The sequence below is a fragment of the Lipophrys pholis genome (genome assembly GCF_963383615.2).
Source record: "Lipophrys pholis genome assembly, chromosome: 5".
Taxonomy (NCBI): domain Eukaryota; kingdom Metazoa; phylum Chordata; class Actinopteri; order Blenniiformes; family Blenniidae; genus Lipophrys; species Lipophrys pholis.
Genome location: NC_137628.1, coordinates 278,465 through 302,405, shown reverse-complemented (window position 1 = coordinate 302,405; position 23,941 = coordinate 278,465). Strand labels below are relative to the sequence as shown.

The 23,941-nt window shown below is 46.1% G+C and overlaps 1 protein-coding gene across 1 annotated transcript in view; it reads right to left on the bottom strand.

The window, feature by feature from the left end:
* The window catches only part of prkcaa (protein kinase C, alpha, a), a 158,428-nt gene extending 135,991 nt beyond the window's left edge, over positions 1-22,437 (bottom strand). Inside the window, exons 1-2 of the mRNA XM_080464018.1 lie at positions 22,036-22,437; positions 17,201-17,232 (exon numbers count right to left, since the gene is read on the bottom strand). Coding sequence (XP_080320144.1) covers positions 17,201-17,232; positions 22,036-22,202 — 199 coding nt within the window. The 5' untranslated portion in view covers positions 22,203-22,437. The remainder of the gene's footprint in view (positions 1-17,200; positions 17,233-22,035) is intronic.
* Positions 22,438-23,941: the final 1,504 nt, after the last annotated feature.

Below are 23,941 nucleotides of genomic sequence, written 5' to 3'. Positions count from 1 at the left end.
TCTGAAGGACGTTTAGTAAAAGTAACAACTGTTTCCGGTGTAAGACTGTAAATGGACCCCCCTCTTATAGAATATGGACCCCTCTTATAGGATATGGACCCCCCCCCCCCTATAGAATATGAACCCCTCTTATAGGATATGGACCCCCTCATGGAATACGCCCCCAACCCCCCCTTATAGAATATGGACCCCTCTTATAGAATATAGACCCCCCCCCCCCCCCCCCCTATAGAATATGGACCCCCGCCAATGTTTGTACTGAAATGTTAATAGATTTTAACCACATAAATAAATGTGACCTCAGAAAACAAAACTTTTATTAGAAATCTCTATTATAGAGTAAGAAGAGGCTCAAAGTGCCGACTCAGCTTCTTCCAGAACAGGTCTTCACCCTCAGCGTCAATTTGCCTCCAGAAAATGATTTGCACCACATTATTGACCAAACTTTAGTGTCAATCATTTTGTTTATTTGTTGAATACATAAATGACCCCGTGAAAATAAAACCTGAGTGAGTTGATCGGTCCTCTACTGCAAGAATCAGCTCAAACCTTTTCATTGGAATTGAAGTATCCTGAAAAGTTTTCATCCAAATCTTCTGAAATGTGACGTCACCGTTACCGTCCACTGGGGTTTGGTGTTGGAGAGGATGTGTTCATTCATCACTTGATGTTTGTGTAATAAAGAAATAAAGGACCAGTTGGAATGTGAAGATATTTAGACATCTTTTTCAGAATAGTGTGAAATAACAACTTAGGTTTACATGATGTATTTTATTACATATCAGAGTAACTAAACCCAAATACAACATCATTTGGAAGTTTGGAAGTTTTGGAAGAATTCAGATTAGTGTGTCTTCTTAGTGTTTCTGACGGAGTTGACAAAAATCAGGTTCCATAGGGAACCTGATGAACCTGTTCTTTTACATGACGAAATAACTTTCATAAACTTTTATTTTAAGGGAAATATATAACTCTAAATAATATAGTGTGAATTAACTGAAAAAGTTTTTAAAACCTGAATTGTCTGAACGACACCCATGTTGATCTCTGAGATGGAAATGAGAACTGAGGTGAAGAAAATAAAAATACAATCAAATCTTCATCAACATGTTTTTTGTGTGTGTGTGTGTGGGGGGGGGTGGGGTTCCTCATCAAGATCTTTTATTTTCAGCACATTTTTGAAGGGGTCCATATTCCATAGGGGGGGGGTCCATTTTCCGGGGGGTCCACATACAATACTGGTGGTTTTAGCAGCAGTCATGAAAAGTTGCTCTCGTCGCTCGTGAAGTAGCGGGAAGTTCCCCGAACCCAAACATTAACCTGAAGACAAAAACTGCTGCAGAGAAGATTTCAGAACTTTTCTTCAGTTGCTCCAAAGTGTCAAAAGAAAATGTGCAGTTTTGAGCTTTTCTTCAGGAAACATCGTGATAAATAGGATCGAGTGGAATTTGCACTTAATATTGTTTGTAAAATGTAAACTTTTTCAAGCCTTGTAAAAATATCTTGAAAAAAATGAAGGACTCACTTTTTTTTTTTTTAATGAAACAATATTTCAAAGAAAGAAAGTTTCCTCATCCTGTTCTAAAAATACAGGCCGAGTTGGATTTTAGTTTGTCACTGTTGTGTGAAGTCACTTGAAATGCACCGTGTTTGTGCTTGAAAACAAAAGTGGTGGTGAAGTTCTTTGTGTCGAGACGGGAAGGTTGTCTCACTGTCTCAGTGGGGGGGCTTTCCTAAAAATGTCCTGCTTCCAAAAGACGATCATGACGGGACGAGCCCACTTTACTTTATTTTGCAGCCAGTAACATTTGGTGAGAAGCTGTGAGATCTCCAGCTCTAAAATGGAAACAGACATTAAACTGTCCAGTATTTATCCTCAGCCACAAAGACTGTGAACCTCTGGTTGAATTCTATATTTTGGGAGCACTTTGTCCTTCAGGTTTAAACTCTCTGAATATAAAACACTATTTCTGCTCACATTTTTAGCACGTCCATCTCCCCATCAAGCCACACCTCCAATCTACCATGACAGTCCGTCCACCACATTCCAGGGAACAGTCAGTGGGACTGGAGCGAACCGGAGCTGACAAAGGGTGAAAGGTGGTTTCCAGCCTGAATCGGTGGTCAGATGAACCGACTCGTACCAATGAGCAATCCAGAGTCATCAATCAACTTGAGGCAGGAAGCTGAATTACTCGGAGAAGCAAAAGAAGGCAAAGGAAGATTGTGCAACCAGAAAGAAAAACAATCACGCCATCCAACATTTATGAAATGCATCAATTAAAAGATTCTGAAGGGCCGATTAAATGTGTTGATTTTATCCATCAAATTCCACCTCTTTCATCCACGAGTTAATATTATTTTTCATTGCTCAGTTCTGTTTCCCTCTTTATTTTTTCAAATCTCATGAGTTACATGATCCTACGTCTGTTCCTGATTAATCTCGAAGTCCTGAGAGCTGGTTTCTCTCCAGCTGGCATTGAGCCAACAGTGGTTTACAAGATAAAACAAGTCACACACACACACACACACCTTGGTAGTTATCCATGTAATCTAATAAATATGTTTTTGAAGCATCTGAGGAAGCCAGCGTACCCTGGGGGGAATAAAACAAGCAAAGTCCTGGCAATCAAATCTAAAACATAATAGAAAAGAATTAAAGTAGAAGCCCTGAGGAAAGGGAACAAGACAAACAAACTGATATGATGCTGTGCACGCTACGTATGGATTAAGTTGACCACCATCACTCACCACTGTCAGGAAGCAGATGCAGACATCTGGACGTAAGGAACTGACGTTAAAGCGTCCAGTGTCAGTCACTCCCTGCATGTTTGTGTAAACTGAAGCAAACTAATAGATGGAAAACATACGGTGCATCTGCTCCGTCGGCTTAGTGGCCCACATGCGGCTGTAACTACTAGTGATGACTGAGATGATGGAGTCCAATGAAATTTATCACCATCAGGATTACTCAGTAATCCATGAGGGACTTCGGGGCCACTGATTACAGCGATGTGCCGATTTTTTTGACGCCATAATGATAAATGGATTTCACTCATATAGCGCTTCACCAAGAGGAATAAACTGAGGTCATGGTGGAGATGTGAAGATGGGAACACTTCTCAGCCACCAATCCTCCAGGATGTGCCAAAAGATACTGGAGTTGAGTACTGGACTGATTAAATATGGATTCTCCTTTTGAGTTGGAGCAACTCACTGCTGTGAAAAAGCTTTGGAAAGAGTGACAGTGATTGGACAATACACCACACAACACGTTGCATCATGCATTTGTCTGTCTTCAGAGCTTTCCATATGAATCTCCATGCATGAAGGGGGAAAGAGTCCATGTAACTATCAACAGATTACATTTTGTGACTCACATGAAGAGGCAGGATGTACGTATTCTTCTGCTATAACCACCGGCTCGCTCTACATACAACATTTACCCTCTCAAGTGAAACCAGGAAGCAGCTGGGACATATCTTTCGATCGGCTCTTTCTAACTCACATCGAAATGCATTCCTATCATGTGAACCTGTTTGTTCTGAACCTCACGTTCACCATCATGTTCGCATGGATCTGCTGCCATCAGTCAGATCAAGTACTTCTGGTTTTCTATTGGCTCTGAACTGCCCACATGGTGCGCTGCGCCTTCACTCATACTCAGCTGGGAGATCTTCCAGAGCTTTATGACCCTGATTTGGAGAATGGACAGAATATGGATGACTCTGTCTATCACGTTGTTACATCCAGAGTATCTTGATGGAATAAATACTCAAAGTAAATTCTCCTCAAACAAACTGCAGCTATGGATCCACATCCATATTTAAGCCCTGCATAAAATCAATAAACCCTGAGAGTGCCTGGTGAACTGATAATGACCCTGAAAATCACAAGCCCTGGGAGTAAAGCCTGTACTCTCAACCTGGGGGTTTTATTTAACAGCACAGGTCCATGGTGAGCTCCGTCGCCTGGCGAAGCCCACTGCCCACTTTGCCTCCAGACAGATGTGGGATTTGCGACCTGCCGATGTTACGCCATCGATTGAGAAGTGTTATGAAGGATTGTTCCCCGCTGCTCACATCCATCCCAGAAGTTAATCCCACTAAGCAGGCACACTTCCTACGAGCAAATAACAGAACAACAGGTGGCCCATTCACAAAAACAACACAAGACAAAAAGACTGGCTTCCTGACTGTTTCATTCAAGTTCAAAAAGCTCTTGTTAAGCTCCCATTAGGCACCTGTGACACAATTCTGCCCCTCAAAACATTAACAGTCTGAAAGCAGATTTAACAATGAAACCACAGACGTGGCTTTAATCACCTAAATGGATGATTTATAAAAAAATACCATCATGGGGACAGATTAATAGGTCAAACCAGGCCAACAAGCAGATACAGGTGGATGGGGAAAGGATAATGAGTGCCGACACTGGATTCATACAAATGCAGTTGTTACCATTCTTCAAGTCAGCAGGAATGTAAGATGGACTGAGGAAGGCCAACAAACTGCAGGGACAGCAGGAGGAGCAGCGAGAGAGGAAGGAAGCTACAGTCCCTAATGGAAAAGCAGAATGGTTTGTGGCTGTGCTGCATTACGTTAGACAGCTCACAGCCTTCCCGGCAGTGCAGCAACATTTTCAGACTCATCTGTCATGGCTTTTTCTCACGAGCTGCAACACAGTTAAAACTAAATCTGTATTAATCCAATGTTTGGTTTGAAAGTCGTTTTTTGGTTGTCAACACACACATTTTCCCAAAAAGTCTTACAAAGAAAGAAAAAGGAAATAATGTCTCATACCAACTATGACAAATGGAAAAATCCTAACCAGTCCTGACTGGCCAGAGGGAAGATCCTCTGTACAGCTGAGACTTTGGTCTATCATTGGCGTCTCCGCATGCTCTCCAGCCGAGTCCATCATGAAGGAGCTACCAGACGCTTCCTCCAGCAGGCGCTCAAGGCCCCCGAGCAAACAGAGCAGACAGACCATCACGGAGCAGCTGGCAGGACTTTCCCTTTCACCCGACTCTACATGGGCACTCTGTCAATACTAATTACTTTCCAGAGCATCAGAACAGACAAACACACCGCCATGAAAACCTGGGCCTCACTCAAGATTGTGTTTCACACCACATTCACGACTTAGGATCTGCATTGGCTTTTGGCTACAAAAACCAAAGTTAGACCAGGGAGGAGCAGAGTATTCTAGTTCCAAGAGCATGTCAGGAAGAACTGCATAGGAAAGCCAACCTGCAGTAAAACACTGAGCATCTACCAGCTGGCTTCTCTCCTTCATACTATCTTAGTACAAAGTGATTTATGTTGACTTCTTTAGATGTCATCATACTATTCCTTAGGCTTTGTTGATTGAATCAGCAAGCTTCTTATTTTGTTTTTCTATTCATACTAGGAGTGAATAGATGGAGGTAAAGTGTATAACCTACCCCATTTCCACTCCTTAGGACAATTTCCTATCCGAGTACGATATAGACGAGGTAATGATAGTGTGTCTCAGGTGCTAGGAAAAGTAGCCTCAGCATGTATGTGTAACCCTCAGTATGGGATTGTTCAAGTAGGAAACGCTCGTGCTTTGAAAGCAACTTGGTAAATTAAGTAATGTGAGCTGGTAAATAACATTGGGCTATAGTTGGGATCAGCACTGTTATATACTTAGAACTTGTAGAAAATGTTGGTTGAGCTGGTTGTTGGAAGCCAGAGACTCGTCAAAACCCAAATAAAAGGAGTTTCCCCCCCCGATTTACCCAGAGATGTGTTGGCAATCGCTTCTCATTAGTTTATGGAAAACCTTTCCTTCTTCACTAAGTGCAGCTCTTTTTCTTCTGTTTGTCTGGTTTACTGGGGAAATCTACCACATTGTGTTTGGGGACATAATTTAGTCAAAACAAAAACAGGCGTTAGGAATATTGGTCTACTTGATGAACTTGTAGTTGCAGGTACAATTGATATTTTTGGATGAGCTAATAAACACGGTGACACATTTACTGAGACAGATTTTTCCTTTGGCAGTTGGTAAAGACAAAAACTCAGCAAAGAAATAAACAGAGCATGTGTGCAGTCACTGGAAACGGCCTAACGACTTCAAATGATTTTAAGTTTAAGATTTAAATTGCTTTAAATACCTTGTTTTTTATTTTGTATTTTTACTATCCTGAGCTACTTTGGCATCAAACCAGACAGTTCAAAGGCTCTGGTCCGAGGGCTCTCTGCATCTGTGAAGCAGTAAAAATAAAGACCCTTTAAGCTCTACAATCAAAACACTTAAGCTCATAAAATCATTGAATGGATGTTATGAGAAAACCATCCAATAATGGTAAATCCTGGTTATTGATTGTATGTAAAGAAAGGTTTTGGCCTTGAGGTACAATCAGCACATCTGAGCCAGGTTGCATGTTGTGAATCCAGAAGTGACCCAGAGAAGAGCTTTGAGGCTTCGCTCTGCTGGAGCTTCACCTGACGGTGAGCAGCAGAGAAATCTGAGCACTCTGGTGACATAAGCATGACAGCAGGAGCATGGACGTCATCCCACCTGCAACTGCTCAGCCGGGCTCCCCCTCCTGCACTCAAATCTCCTGATCAAACTGTGAAACAGATTTGGGTTACATCATGTCAGCATGCAATCAGGAACTGAACAAGGCTCTATTATCTCATGACATGCAGGTGTCAGGGGATGTATTTCGCTTCCCGCAGGAGGCGTCCGGAGCCAAAAGACAAGCTGCTCTGCATCAATGTGTGGCCCAGGTCTCCATGGAAACCCAGAAGGTAATCTAATCCAGATTCAGACGTAAGAGGAGAAGGGAGCAGCCAACATCAAACCACCATTTCAAATATTGACACAATTTACTGAACACTGGTTCAGTTTGAAGGCAATAATTATCATGAATGCTCATTGTGTAAAAACTGACCTTTACAGATTCCAGCAGAGCCTCTGTGGGCTGACAAACTGCAGTATTTCTCTACATGCAAACATAACTCTATACGGTGCCAAACGCATCTGAACCACTGTGAACCCAGCATTTTCTCCAAATGCATGGTGGGAATTAAGGTGATAAATAATGCAGGCCGTAGTGATGGATCAGTCTAATCTTAATGCTGCTGCTCTGAATTGATTCTTCAGGAAAAAGAGCAAGAGGCTTTAAGAGAAAAGCAAAAGGTCCAAACAAGTGTTCCCAGAGAACTGCAGGTCACGGCCAGGTTGTGGTGAAGGCCTCCGCAATTTCAACATACAAACAAATGCATACAACATAACAATACTGATGTTTATTAGATATTTGTTTTAAGCATATAGAATGTCTATGTATGTATATGCTCTTTGATTTGATCCAGTCGTCCATTTTCTAAAGATATAAGAGTGATTGTGAGTGTTGGTGACTTCCCACTGAACAGCAGCTGAACGCCTGCAGTGTCAACGCAGAGGAAACAGCGGCGCTTGAGGGGGTAAGCCGCTTTCGGGGTTCTGCCGCTTGTCAGCGGTAGAACGCCCGGGCCCCGCTACCCCCCAATTTTAAACCGCACCATAGACACACACATTGCATCCACCTCTTCAAAACACAAAGACACACCCTTACATACATCCAACACACATATAGGGCGGGGGAAGGGCGGGAGACGTGGCTCCCCCCAGAACCTCCCGCTGGGGTCCCGCCCCGGCCCGGGGTGAGTGCGGCTGGGATGCGGGGGGCGCGCTCCCTCGGGCATGGCGCTCGTGGGGGGGCTGGGGCGCGGTGCTCCTTCTCCATTTGCTGTTGGATTAGTGGAGGTTGTGACACCGCGGTGGCCGGGTGGGGGCCCGGCTGGCGACCTGGGGGGGCGAGAGTCATCACTCCCCCACCGTCCCGTGTGTGTGTGTGTGTGTGTGTCCGTCTGCGTCTGCGTCAGGGGTGGGTGTCTGTGGGGGGTGGGTCAGGGGTTGGGTATTTCAATTAAAACCGGGGGGGAGGATCATGGGGCGGGTGGGATATGAGGCTCCTGGGGGTGTAGAGTTGACTGTCCTCCGACCGGGGCCTGCGCCGGCCTTCGCTTTCCTGGGACTGGGGGCGGGGCTGGTCCGGGGCACGGCGGCTGGGGCCGTCTCTGCCTTGCCAGGTTGGGGGGGGGCGGTGGGTGGGCCTGTTCCCGGGGGTGCGGCGGGACTCGCCGCCGGGGTTGGGGGGGGGGCTCTCGGCCCGCTCGGCCCGGGGGCCCTGCTCCGGCCTTTTCTCGGCTTGGCGGCTTGGGTCGGGGCCTGGGGCCCTTTATCCTTCTCTTGTGGGCCCCTCTTGCCTGGGGGGGATTCCTCTCTGCATTCTCCGTCGGGTGCTTTTTGGGCGGGGACGTGGCTCTCTGGGGTGGTTCGCTGGGGTCTCCCCGGGCCTGGGGGGCTGCCGTCTGCCGGGGTGGCGGTGTCCGGGCCCGATGGCCTCGGACCCCGGGGTCTCGCCACGGGTCCCCCCACAGCAGTTCCGGTCCCACCCAGTGGACAAACCACACACACACACACACACACACACACACACACACACTTCCACTCCTCACGAAAGGTGCTTCTGAAGTTGCTTGTTCTCTATCATCATTTGCTCAAACTTTAAAAATCATGTTCCTCTTTTGTTGTCGCCTCTTTGTTAGTAACGTGAAGCAGGAACATGAATTGTCTAGATAGAGCTGCTCAAGCTGGTTAATCTAAGAAATCATTTTACTGTCTAGATAGAGCAGCTCAGGCTGGTTTAATCCAAAAACAGTTGGAAAATATTTGGATCAGTGTGATAACTGCAAATAATATATGTAGCACAACAAGGATATTGTATGTTATCCCCTTCCCCCCTCCCCCCTCCCCCCTCCCCCCTCCTCCCTCAACCTTTTTCTCTCTTTTCTCTTCTCTCTCTCTTTGTGCGTTCCCCCCCGGTCGTGTACGGCAGCCATGCCATCTTCTGACGGAGAAGGCAACAGGAGGAGACTCCAGGTCTCTCCCTGTTGCAAGACCAAAATCTGTTCTGACTCCGAAGGCTCTCAATCACATCATATTGTTGGCCCAAGCTGCCGAACAGGACAAGGGCAAAAAAAAAAAAAAAAGGAAACAGCGGCGCTGCTCCCACTGAGGAGAAACACTTTAACTTTCCATTCAGGTTCAATTCACAGGAAAACATTGCTGGTGTTTTTGCAGATGCATCAAAAGGTTCGGAGTTACTTGGAAAACTTCCCATGGTGAGCCTGGTATGGCTCGGGAAAGCTTTAAGTTTGGAGGAAGGAATTTCAAAGTTACTCAGCGAGCCTAAGACTTTTATGAAACAGCAATCTGAGGAGATGAATAATAATAATAATAATAATAATAATAACAATAATAATAAAAATTTTAAATAGCGCTTTGCAGGACATTCAAAGATGCTTGGGAAGTATTTTGGACTGATTTGGATGGAGGGGGAAAAAATCAGGCTGAGAGAAATGCCATAAATACCAACAGCATGCACAAGTAAAACCTCTGTGGGTGAGTCACTAAAGTGAGAACATCTGTAGAACATGTGTGTTCCAAGTGCTTATTTAATCCTACAGTGGCCATTTGAAATGACAGAAGAAGTGTCCTGCCATAAACAGAAGCAACACCCTGTGCAGCAGCGTCACACACACACACACACACACACACACACACACACACACACACACACACACCCCCCCCCCCCCCCCCCCCCCCCCCCCCCCCCCCCCGTCTGGCTCAAAACCAAAATAGTTTCAAAGTCCCTGCTGGAGCTCCACGAGGCCACATGTGAAGGAAACGCTGCTGATTTCCTGGATTTACTACAATGAGAAGAAAGGCCTGGATACTGGAGAGCAGTTGTGTTGAAAGAGGGACCAGACGAGGCCTGAGGCCCAGGGCACCGGAGGGCAGATCTCTGAACGAGGGCAAACAGGAAGAAGCAGAACCACCCAGATGACAAACAGAAAGGCTCGACAGTCGCAGCAGAAAGTCCAACCCTTAGCATCGAAGCTACGAGTAATGAATCTGGAGCTCTGTTCCAAATACGCCGCTGCTCAGAACAGACGGTGTCGCCACACACAGAGCCGCCGTCGCTGAAGGTGGCAGAGAAGAAGCAAGAGATGCTCCAGGGCGGCTGCTCTGTGGTTCCAGTCCTGAATGAAGCCGACACGACCAAGGACTCCTGTGGTCTCATGTCTGTGAGAAGACGTTCAAGATGGTCATTGTTTGGAGAGCCAACAGGCAGAATGGAAAATACTGGATGAGGAAAGATTCAAATACTCTTTCAACAAATACAAAGTAAGTGAAACACAAAGAAGAAAATTCTGACAGAACAATTAGAATTTTAATCTCCACATGCAGATGAATTCCTATGATGTCCATGATGTGAACATCAGCATGTGGAGTGGACGGAGCACTGCAGCAGCACTTCTCCACCGTCTGGACACACTTGCTTGTTTAATGCTGAATAATAACTGCAATGTGTTTAATGGAAGAAACTCAGCACACTGCTTAAAAGAAGCTCTGGTGCTTTCATATTATAAACAAATGGTGCGTTTTGGAGATTATTTGGTTTTGTAACACTGCTGCATACTGGATAGCATGTATGTGCTGTTTTCTAATAATTTCACCATCACAGCATCATTCACTGAGGCATCCATCAGACACGGTCTATGTCCGGGTTTTTCATGTGTCACAGGGAAGGATGTAGTTTATCACAGGCAGTTTAACCCCCTGGAGAGGAGAAAGCACCAGCCCATGCATTCCTTTCTGTATGATGAAGCACAGTATGTCACAAACAGAAGTGGCACCCTTCAATGCTCGATGCTTCCTCTTAATGTCCATGGTTTCATGACCATGTCGGTCAACCAACCCAGCAGGCAAGAATAAAGCCCACCCAGGCTTTTTAATAAATGTCTCACGTATAATCCGTCTTCTCTTTGTGGCTCCCCCTGACACTCAACCTTGGAGCCTTGAAACCGGTTTGAATGCACCTTAACAACATGACGCAATTAAATCAGTAAAAACATTCACTGGGAAATGTCACTTTAACCAGTTGAAAACTGTGCAAACAAATGAACAATAGGAAGTTAAAGAAGAATAACACACACAAAGCGGGCGGTAACGATCGGCACTGTAAACAAACACCGTGCTGGGCGGACACTGAGGATATCTGGAGTACTGTACAAACACTGAGCGACACGAGATTAATGAAACCGTTGTGCACCGTTAGGAGGGACGTGAAGTCATTAATAACTATCTGGCATTGTCAGAGCTTCGTCTAACACGTCTAACATTGACCGAGGATGGAAGAGGAGAAGTTAATGCATCACTTACAGTACATCTTTATTTAGCTGTCACAATAATTCTCTATAATAGTGTTGCTTTGGTTACTTGAATTCACATTACACTGAAATGACACAACTAGAGCTGAAAAGGTCCTCATCTTCGCCCTCTGCCCCATCCATCCCTGGACATCAGGTACCAGACTCCCTTGGGGGGGTTGAGTTGGTCCAAAACAACAAACCTCATTAGCTTCTAGTAGGAAATCCATTGGTCAATAATAAACCAAGAAACTGACCGGTTAACATGAAGAAACCGTCACACATGTACAAACCCATTAACTGCTGTGACATTGCTCACATAATCTGTGTCACGGACAGGAAAGAAATAAGGCCTCAGCAATGATGCACCACAGGAAGAACCAGTAATTAAGGATCTTACAGCTTGGAATTGGGATAATTGCATTGAAAACTATTTTTTGGCAGCAAATTTTCTCTTAAATTCCACATGAAATTGTTAGATCTTTTTAAAGTTTAGTTGAACTAAAGTCTTTTAAAACTCGCGGCCACTTGCTGTGAAATTAGGAAAACTAGAAAAAGCTCTGAGACGAAACAACAGAAGAACCCAAGAACATCTTTAAGGTACGTAAAGTGAATCGTAAACACAACATAACTTCTGTTCAGCTTATTTCCGCCGTTTGACCTTTGACCCAGTTGCCTGGTGCTTTGTGGTGGTAAAGTTTCCATCCAAAGAGGATTTCTGTTTGTGTTCAACCACAATGTAAACCACTTAAATGGTGTGTTTGCACCTCCTGGGCAGCCTGAACAAGCTTTGGACTGGTAGTCACGTTCACCCATTCAAACACACACTCACACAGCAGCGGCCATACGAGGTGCCTCGTCTCTCTGGGACAAAGTCTTTACTGTCCTGCACAAGGGTACTTCGATATATTAGCATTGTAAGGTGAGGGATCGAACCACAAACCCTTGCCTGTGTAACTTTGCTTCAAGAACACAAACAGGGAATCGGGGGGAAAAAAAATCTGGGAAATCTATTTGAGCATTTGCTTCCTGTGTCAGCAGATGAGAGGATTGAAATTCCATCTGGCGACAAGATTGTTTGGATTTGCTTTATTATTTCATTATTGCAGTAACAAGACTGCAACTTTATGCAAACATGTCTTCTACCTCTATTTCTCCTTCTGAACTAATCTCTCATTTGAATTTCTAACATGTACTTAAACATTTAACTGGTTAAATCTCACTTTTAACGGCAATTCTCATGCTGTTTGTGGGACTATTAGCATTTCATGTAATTTCACAAAGGAGTCGACAAGAACGTCCGTTTGAGCTTCTGGATACATCCTGGTTATGTCTTTGCTTAAAAGTATAATTTCCTGCTTCACGTCAGTCTAAAGAGGTCACGGTGAACATCAGTGGAATTAGATGCGTGTTATCAATAAAATGTGAAGCAGGATCAGTGTAACAGGACAGTGCTCTGACAGTTCTTCATGTTTTAGCTCAGAATCAGAGACAATAGCAGCAGGACACCATCCACATCCTGTTCAAAGTCCATTCAGGGTGGATATTCTGTAAGGCCTTCTTGGACACTGAAGGAAACCGACTCCAGCAATGCTCCCAGTGTGGGAGTAGAGGTGAAGACACTTCCCCAGTGGCTGAGACACTCCTGAACGCTCACCGTCCAGCAGGTCGGAGAACAATGTCGGATTCAGGCTCGCTAAATGAAAACTTCAGGAGATGAAAACAAAATGAGAAGTCCGTCCAACAAGCCGGGTTTCAAGGTTTCCAGTGACGGTTGCAGCTGGACAAGATCTGAAAGGTAAATCAGCTGAGTGACATGGGTACAAATTGCCTGGCTGTGTTACAATCTCATCTAAATGGTGATTTGAGGTTTCCCACCACACAAAGGCAGCGGGCCAAAGCCTTGAAACCAGACTCCACCAGACCTGTAGCCAGGAGACGACAGATCCTTCGCAATGCAGATACCATCTACAAAGGCTGATGGCGGCAGGCGTGTTTGTTGGTACAACATTAACGTCACTGTGGGATTTGATTTCAGGTGTCAAGTCAGACAGATTTCTGTCACCTGCATTCAAATGAATTCAGGTGAAACTAAAAAGTGCCTTGTGATTGGATAAGGCTGGAGACAAGGCACAATCTGACTTCCCATGAAAATATATCATAAGTATTTACACAGATCCTCATTCTTGTCGATATCACAACTCAATTTTCTTTTTCAATTTTTAATGGTTTGGTCAGTGAAATCTTTTAAAGAAAATCTACAGATGTTTATGTCTGAGAAGCAAAAACCTGTATATACTTATTATTTGTGGAAAAGCTGGTTCAAGGGATTCCCACAAATCTGCATCATATTCATATCAATTGATCTTAAATAAAAACAGTGTATTTAGGTCTAGGAGTGATCCCCCATCATAACTGCAAGCTCACAGTCATAACAATGACACTTGATTATGTAATGCCATGCAGGGCATCTTATTCTTTAAACAAAATAAAAAGGGGGGGGGGGGGGGGGGGGGGGGGACATTTGAAGGCTGAAAATTAAATGTGACTCTTGTTACAGAAATGCCAGCGGCTCAGTGAGTGTCGCTCTTTGAGAGGTTCGCCTGCTCTGCTGGAAGACATAACCTTCACTTTACACAAGTTTAATATTTGATGGCAAAGCAAATAATATATAGAGTGGAGACCTTTCCAGCTTTGAATAGCTGCAGTGAAACCAGTGGCCTTCATCCTGATAAGGCAGGGTCATTATTTATTCAGCAGGTGAAAGCATAGATTTATGATAGAGGGTTGGCTGGTCAGTTCTTCAACAGGTGCTGAATCCAGGAAAAACCTATTCAGCGCCATCTGTGTTTGATTGTCTCCGACATCCCTGAAATCACTCAGTTTATCACTTCCTGTATCAAAAGCTGTGACAGTCACAACGAGGCAGGATGGAAATGACAAGTGTGAGTGAAAGAGTTAACGGGGCGCCAGCAGACACGCTGACGGATAATGTCAGGCTAAAACACTCCGACACCTTGAAGTGACTCACTGCTTCGCCTGGTTTCACCCAACAGGAGTTCACACCAGAGGCAATGAGAGCCGACCGCCTCCCACTTCAGAGGGAGCAAATCACATCCAGGAGTGGGGGTTGGATTGTTAGCCGTCCGGCCCAAAGGGAAAGAACTGATTTACGTGCAGGAACAGGCCAAAATGCAGGGACTGTATGTGAACATTCCACTTTGATGAGGAGCGATTCATTTAGGATGGCTTGGCTGAAACCCTGAAGTGAAGCCTTCTACTGTCCCTCTGGAAGCACAAGGCTGCACAAGGCAGTGACCGTCTTTAACCCCATATAGAGCTCTTATTCAGTATTCCCTCTCTCAGGATATCTCAGCACTTTAAAGTCAGAGTGAAACACTATTTTGTACCATTTACACATTACGATTAAAAAAAGCTAGAATAACTGAAAAATCACACATATTTGACTATTTCTGGTTTATAAATACTCAAAATTTGATATTTGTCACTTGATTCCTGTCAACGCAGCCACCAACATGCTACTCAGCACCACTGCTTAGAATAGAATAGAACTTTATTGTCACTCTAGTAATGTTAAAACAGTGTGAGCAGGAGTGGAATGTTGTGACAGCAACCCCAGTGACTGCAATAAACAACAAAATACACAATAGTAGAAAATGCAAGACTATGAAGAGGTACAATATAAATACTTAAATATTAACAAGTCCAGGAGGAACAAAGTGAAGTACAGTCCTACTACAGTGTACACTGTAGGGGGAACAAACTGAAGTATAGTCCTACTACAGTGTACACTGTAGGAGGAACAAAGTGAAGTACAGTCCTACTACAGTGTACACTGTAGGGGGAACAAACTGAAGTACGGTCCTACTACAGTGTACACTGTAGGAGGAACAAAGTGAAGTACAGTCCTACTACAGTGTACACTGTAGGGGGAACAAACTGAAGTATAGTCCTACTACAGTGTACACTGTAGGGGGAACAAACTGAAGTACGGTCCTACTGCAGTGTACACTGTAGGGGGAACAAACTGAAGTACGGTCCTACTGCAGTGTACACTGTAGGGGGAACAAACTGAAGTACAGTCCTACTGCAGTGTACACTGTAGGGGGAACAAACTGAAGTACGGTCCTACTACAGTGTACACTGTAGGGGGAACAAACTGAAGTACGGTCCTACTACAGTGTACACTGTAGGGGGAACAAACTGAAGTACAGTCCTCCTACAGTGTACACTGTAGGAGGAACAAACTGAAGTACAGTCCTACTGCAGTGTACACTGTAGGGGGAACAAACTGAAGTACAGTCCTACTGCAGTGTACACTGTAGGGGGAACAAACTGAAGTACAGTCCTACTACAGTGTACACTGTAGGGGGAACAAAGTGAAGTACAGTCCTACTACAGTGTACACTGTAGGAGGAACAAAGTGAAGTACAGTCCTACTGCAGTGTACACTGTAGGAGCCTGAAAAGGTTTTGTTTGTCATCTTTATTTCATTCCTTCAATCAGAAAAGTTATAAAGGAAAAGATGCTTTTCTTTCCAGATGTGGTCACTTGTCTAACAAAAGGTTAAAAGAAACATGTAGGATCATATTTTCAGTGATAAAAAATATAAGTTATCTGGAAGTTCAGTCTTCAGATTACTGTAGCTGCTCAGCTGATGTCAGCTCATCATGATTGTCCCCTGCAGGTCAGAAGAGACCAGATTGACCAGATTGACCAGGCCAGTGCATCTGTACTGAGGGAGACCCTGAAGACAAGCCGAAGCATTTTATTTGATATTTTCCTCATGAAAACAATATCTTCTGTTCAAGCTGACCACTATAAAAGACACCATGCTGAGGGAGCTTCCAAAATTCCCTGATAGTACATTTAGTTTTCTTTGTGCTGTAAAGCTGTAATAAAAGTGAGCGTGGTTAACCGACATGTTCTGGGCAGTGATGTGTTTCCTGTACATCCTGGCATGGTTGAGAAAGGCACTATGAGGGGGTGGATGAAAAATCTAAATATAAAAACCAATCAGTACTTTTTTAATCAACGCAGCAGAAAATCACAGTAACGTATGCCGTTACATCAAAACTCCAGTGTTTTGCACATTTTTTTGCACAGAAGGTGAAAATCCTACAAAGCATGTCTGAAGTTTCCACGTCTCCTTTGTTGTTTCTGTGATTAAGTGAGAAAACGAGTCAGTCGACATCTCCTGCTCGGTTACCTCGACACCGGCTCCCACTTTACTGACAAATTCTTACACTTCCTGCATCCTCAAGCTCAAAATGGCAGCGAAGAGGAAAACACCCCAGGAGTGAGGTGGCTGATGTCCACACAAGTCAAAGAAACGTCCCTGAATTGCTGCTCTTCTCTAGGTCATTTCTCTCCCACTGTTTTTGTGAAATGGCTTCAGCTCACACAGTAATTCCCCCGGATGTTTTATTTGCTCCGTTGCAGAATGTTTAACAAACCCTTTACTTATTAGGAATCACTTTGGTGATAATCAGCCCTTAAATACAACATTAAACATCAATTATTACTGTAAATATGCACATTTTAAATCAAATTAAACATGATCAGCAAAGTACTTTCATTTCCTTCAGGGTCATTCTGAGCTCATCGCTCTGGGATTTCAGTGCATCATGACTGCATGTGGCGGTCAACGCCACCAATCATTCTCCTGATTCAACTCACTTCGTTTGGCCAAATAAAATAAAGCAATATGGAAATGGGGAAGAAAAAACACGAGCGTTTAAATTATACTGAATGTGATCAAAACATGTACTGCTGGCATAAGTATTAATGATCAGCTGTTCACAACAAGAGGGACACCAAAGTGTCCAAAGTGTCCAGGTGAGGGACACACATCTGAATGAGTCACATGTTCATCTCGTTCCACTGACCTTGGCACTGGAATCCTTGTTTTCCAAAACCCCTGTGAAAAGAGAAGCAGTCGTTTATTCTCAGTTCTTCTGACACCAAGTGAGTCGGTTCATTCAGGTGAGCTCTCAAGCACTTCATTCATTCTACTCAACCTTCATTGCATTTCTGAAGTCACTCTTAAAAAATAACCCAGCCTTGAGTTAGTCATGTTTTATGTTAAAATACCAGAGGAGAATGAAGAAGGTCTACAAAGGGAAAAGCCTCCATATCCACTCAGTCCAGCTGCTTGTAGATGAACTGAAAGGCCAAATGCAACCGATGCTCCTGTGTTGAAATCCAGATGAGTGAAATCAGGTTTGCACATCTTTTGAAATCTTTTCCTGCCGCTGTTCTAACAGCTGGTTAACCCTTTGGAAAGAGGTCGCAGGTAATGACCTAGAGGAAACGCTCAGGTGTGCTCCTCCCACCCAGAACGGGAGGGGCCCCTCCCACCGAGAACAGGAGGGAACGGGAGGGGCCCCTCCCACCGAGAACAGGAGGGGCCCCTCCCACCGAGAACAGGAGGGAACAGGAGGGGCCCCTCCCACCGAGAACGGGAGGGGCCCCTCCCACCGAGAACGGGAGGGGCCCCTCCCACCGAGAACAGGAGGGGCTCCTCCCACCGAGAACAGGAGGGAACAGGAGGGGCCCCTCCCACCGAGAACGGGAGGGGCCCCTCCCACCGAGAACAGGAGGGAACAGGAGGGGCCCCTCCCACCGAGAACGGGAGGGGCTCCAGGCTTCTGCTCATCGGAAGTGGATTTGAACTTGTGAAAGAAAAAAGAAGACACCTGCTTTGGTATGAAAACCTTCAGCTTCACTGGAACGTCAGAACCAAAGAGAGGCTGAGACTGGAGGTTCCTCTACCTTCAGTACTGGAGCTGAGCAACAAGTCATTCATCTTGGGATGTTAATGCTGGTGTGAACGGCCCTCAGCCTCCTCAGCCTCCTCAGCTTCCTCAGCCCCCTCAGCCCCCTCAGCCCCCTCAGCCCCCTCAGCCTCCTCAGCCTCGTCAGCCTCCTCAGCCCCCTCAGCCCCCTCAGCTTCCTCAGCCTCCTCAGCCTCCTCAGCCTCCTCAGCCCCCTCAGTCTCCTCAGCTTCCTCAGCCTCCTCAGCCCCCTCAGCCTCCTCAGCCTCCTCAGCCCCCTCAGCCCCCTCAGCTTCGTCAGCCTCCTCAGCCTCCTCAGCTTCGTCAGCCCCCTCAGTCTCCTCAGCTTCCTCAGCCCCCTCAGCCCCCTCAGCCCCCTCAGCCTCCTCAGCCTCGTCAGCCTCCTCAGCCCCCTCAGCCCCCTCAGCTTCCTCAGCCTCCTCAGCCTCCTCAGCCCCCTCAGTCTCCTCAGCTTCGTCAGCTTCCTCAGCCCCCTCAGCTTCGTCAGCCCCCTCAGTCTCCTCAGCTTCCTCAGCCCCCTCAGCCCCCTCAGCTTCGTCAGCCTCCTCAGCCCCCTCAGCCCCCTCAGCCCCCTCAGCCCCCTCAGCTTCGTCAGCCCCCTCAGTCTCCTCAGCTTCCTCAGCCCCCTCAGCCCCCTCAGCCCCCTCAGCTTCCTCAGCCTCCTCAGCCTCCTCAGCCTCCTCAGCCTCCTCAGCCCCCTCAGCCCCCTCAGCCTCCTCAGCCTCCTCAGCCTCCTCAGCCTCCTCAGCCCCCTCAGCCTCCTCAGCCCCCTCAGCCCCCTCAGCCTCCTCAGTCTCCTCAGCCTCCTCAGCCCCCTCAGTCTCCTCAGCCCCCTCAGCCTCCTCAGCCTCCTCAGCCCCCTCAGCCTCCTCAGCCTCCTCAGCCTCCTCAGCTTCATCAGCCCCCTCAGCCTCCTCAGCCCCCTCAGCCCCCTCAGCCCCCTCAGTCTCCTCAGCCCCCTCAGCCTCCTCAGCCTCCTCAGCCTCCTCAGCCCCCTCAGCCCCCTCAGCCTCCTCAGTCTCCTCAGCCTCCTCAGCCCCCTCAGCCCCCTCAGCTTCCTCAGCCTCCTCAGCCTCCTCAGCCTCCTCAGCCTCCTCAGCCCCCTCAGCCTCCTCAGTCTCCTCAGCCTCCTCAGCCCCCTCAGTCTCCTCAGCCCCCTCAGCCTCCTCAGCCTCCTCAGCCCCCTCAGCCTCCTCAGCCTCCTCAGCCTCCTCAGCTTCATCAGCCCCCTCAGCCTCCTCAGCCCCCTCAGCCCCCTCAGCCCCCTCAGTCTCCTCAGCCCCCTCAGCCTCCTCAGCCTCCTCAGCCTCCTCAGCCCCCTCAGCCCCCTCAGCCTCCTCAGTCTCCTCAGCCTCCTCAGCCCCCTCAGCCTCCTCAGCCTCCTCAGCCCCCTCAGCCTCCTCAGCCCCCTCAGCCTCCTCAGCCCCCTCAGCCTCCTCAGCCTCCTCAGCCCCCTCAGCCTCCTCAGCCCCCTCAGCCTCCTCAGCCCCCTCAGCCTCCTCAGCATCATACAAACTGAGCTCTCAGCCACTTCCAGCAGGAGAGGAATGGAAACGTGTGACTGCCAAGTTGACTCTGCTCACAATAAGGCCAGTTTATATTACTGGACACTTGCAGTTAGTTAATAGTATTTTAACATTTATTCCATGAAGATTGAAATATACTCCAAAAAAAAAAAAGGAGTAATGAAGTTTGCCAATATTCACATTTTAAAGTGGCGCTTGTGTGTTAAAGGCTCCAAGCTGCACCTGTATGAGCTGCAAGAACTCCAGAGGTCCTACTGGGTTTGAGCTTCTACTACGAGGACCAGAGAGACTAGTACTAGGACCAGAGACACTACTACTAGGACCAGAGAAACTAGTACTAGGACCAGAGACACTACTACAAGGACCAGAGACACTAGTACTAGGACCAGAGACACTACTACTAGGACCAGAAACACTACTACTAGGACAAGAGAGACTAGTACTAGGACCAGAGACACTAGTACTAGGACCAGAAACACTACTACTAGGACCAGATACACTACTACGAGGACCAGAGACACTAGTACTAGGACCAGAAACACTACTACTAGGACCAGAGACACTAGTACTAGGACCAGAGACACTAGTACTAGGACCAGAAACACTACTACTAGGACCAGAGAAACTAGTACTAGGACCAGAAACACTAGTACTAGGACCAGAGAGACTAGTACTAGGACCAGAGAGACTAGTACTAGGACCAGAGACACTAGTACTAGGACTAGAAACACTAGTACTAGGACCAGAGAGACTAGTACTAGGACCAGAGACACTACTACAAGGACCAGAGACACTAGTACTAGGACCAGAGACACTACTACTAGGACCAGAAACACTACTACTAGGACAAGAGAGACTAGTACTAGGACCAGAGACACTAGTACTAGGACCAGAAACACTACTACTAGGACCAGATACACTACTACGAGGACCAGAGACACTAGTACTAGGACCAGAAACACTACTACTAGGACCAGAGACACTAGTACTAGGACCAGAGACACTAGTACTAGGACCAGAAACACTACTACTAGGACCAGAGAAACTAGTACTAGGACCAGAAACACTAGTACTAGGACCAGAGAGACTAGTACTAGGACCAGAGAGACTAGTACTAGGACCAGAGACACTAGTACTAGGACTAGAAACACTAGTACTAGGACCAGAGAGACTAGTACTAGGACCAGAGACACTACTACGAGGACCAGAGAGACTAGTACTAGGACCAGAGAGACTAGTACTAGGACCAGAGACACTACTACGAGGACCAGAGACACTACTACTAGGACCAGAGACACTAGTACTAGGACCAGAGACACTAGTACTAGGACCAGAAACACTACTACGAGGACCAGAGAGACTAGTACTAGGACCAGAAACACTAGTACTAGGACCAGAGAGACTAGTACTAGGACCAGAGAAACTAGTACTAGGACCAGAAACACTAGTACTAGGACCAGAGAGACTAGTACTAGGACCAGAGAGACTAGTACTAGGACCAGAGACACTACTACGAGGACCAGAGACACTAGTACTAGGACCAGAAACACTAGTACTAGGACCAGAGAGACTAGTACTAGGACCAGAGACACTACTACGAGGACCAGAGAGACTAGTACTAGGACCAGAGAGACTAGTACTAGGACCAGAGACACTACTACGAGGACCAGAGACACTAGTACTAGGACCAGAAACACTACTACAAATAAAACAACTAACTAAGTAAGTTTCTCAGCCATACAGGAGTGACTGGGCAGAATCACCACAGAGCCCAGTGGAAGCCTCCAGGAAGCCCTGGACTCCTGATCCCACACCTCCCAGCTCCTGGAGGAGAAACTCCTTCTGCTCCTGGAGGAGAAACTCCTTCTGCTCCAGGAGGAGAAACTCCTTCTGCTCCAGGAGGAGAAACTCCTTCTGCTCCAGGAGGAGAAACTCCTTCTGCTCCAGGAGGAGAAACTCCTTCTGCTCCAGGAGGAGAAACTCCTTCTGCTCCTGGAGGAGAAACTCCTTCTGCTCCAGGAGGAGAAACTCCTTCTGCTCCTGGAGGAGAAACTCCTTCTGCTCCTGGAGGAGAAACTCCTTCTGCTCCAGGAGGAGAAACTCCTTCTGCTCCAGGAGGAGAAACTCCTTCTGCTCCAGGAGGAGAAACTCCTTCTGCTCCTGGAGGAGAAACTCCTTCTGCTCCAGGAGGAGAAACTCCTTCTGCTCCTGGAGGAGAAACTCCTTCTGCTCCTGGAGGAGAAACTCCTTCTGCCCCTCCTTCAGGAGTAGTGTGGGTCGGAGGACCGGTTGACTGGTTGATCGGAGGACCGGGGGATCGGAGGACCGGGGGATCGGAGGACCGGGGGACCGGGGGATCGGGGGACCGGGGGATCGGGGGATCGGAGGCGGACAGCTCACCAGATGAAGTCGGTGCAGTGGCTGCAGAAAGTCGGCTGCTTGAAGAACCGAGCGGTGAATTTGTGGTTCTTGATCTCGTGGACGTTCTTTTGCCTCAGAGCGCCTTTCCGAGCGAACCTGTTCGCGACGTCTGCGGTGGACGACTCGTTCAGACTTACATCTGCCATGATCCCCAAGAATTTACACTTTAGTTTGAAAAACAAAGAAAGAAAGAAAACAGCTGTGTCGTGCTGATCGATCGTGAGTCTCTCGGTGAGGAAGGAGAGACGCTCTGCAGCGGAGCGCGGCTGTCTGAGGGCTTTTCCCTGCCTGTGGATTCATAACACACACACACACACACACACACACACACACACACACACACACACACACACACACACACACACACACACACACACACACACACACACACACACACAAATGAAGCCCACTGCATCCGATCCATACCTTCACAATAAGATTACACACACTTCAGCTTCCGTATCCTTAAAAAATAAAAAGCGCAAAATATTTAACTCTAGAAAAAACAACCAAAGCAGAAATACTGTCAGGATTCAGTTTATTTAATTTTCAAATAGCTTGCACGTGGACTGTTTTGGCTACAGAAATCTTTTTTAAAAATAGATATTTGTAATTAATCTTTTAAGTAATATAACCTGAATCACAACATTATATGTTTGTACTGTAACTGGAATAAGCCATATATTCATCCATTAGTATGATGATGATGATGATGATGATGATGATGATGATGATGATGATGATGATGATGATGATGATGATTATTATTTGGAAAGGCAAATTGTTTCACAAATGAAATATACAGCATTATCATTCAAAGAAAGAGGGAATCATGGCTGTAAAAAGTCCTAATTCTGTTCATGGGCAAATTTTACAGGTTCTGAATGATAAATGGACTTTCACTAATATATAGAGCTTTTCAACTTCTTGAGCATTAAATCGTTCTTTACATTCACACATTCACACACACACACATTCACACACCGGTGGAGGCATCAGAACCATGCTATGATGCTGTGAGCTGACATTACTGACCACTGCATTCCCTCTATATATTGTTGTTGACAGTATAAGATAAGATATAAGATAAGATATCCTTTATTTATCTTGCATGTGGAGAAATGTGCAGTGGTACAACAGGATAGTAAAGGGAAAGAAGTACACAGCAGGAACAAAAAAAAAGCAGATAAAAATACAATATAATAGTAAAAAATGCACACGGTGCCTACAAGTGTGGACATGTACAGAATATGGGGGTTTACATAGTAAATACGTTCTTATAGATTATTATAGTTATAGCACCACTTCTTGCCCAGTTGCAGTGGAGTGATATTGTCCGGTGGTGGTGTGCAGTGGTCTCCTGGGAGCAGGCTTGGTTGAAGAGTCTGACTGCAGCAGGGAGGAAGGACCGTTTGAATGTCCATTTGTAAGGAAATTCAGGTGATTTATTACAAATGACTGGTATAAAAAATCTCCCACTTCATAAAGACTTTTCTGAGAGGTACTCCAACCTGTAGCCTTTCATCTCGATGTCAATCACAATGGAGATCTGAATACTATTAGACAATTCACTGAAAGCAACAGACACCAGCATTTCCAGCCTTTAACACAGTTCAGGTTTTCTCCATAATCACCTGTCTAATCACAAATCTTCAGTTTATTGTGCAGTTTGAGCCACACTTCAGACTATGAGCAGAAATACTTTATTCAGGTGGATCTCCTGTTATATTGTACTCTCTGTGTTTGATCAAGTCTATAAGTTAAAAAAAAAAATAGATTCACCAATTTACCGACTCTACAAACAAGAGTTAACACTACTTTATCACTACGATTGTAACTGTCTGACACCTAAGAAGATACCAAGAGTGTAACGTTTTCTACTTAC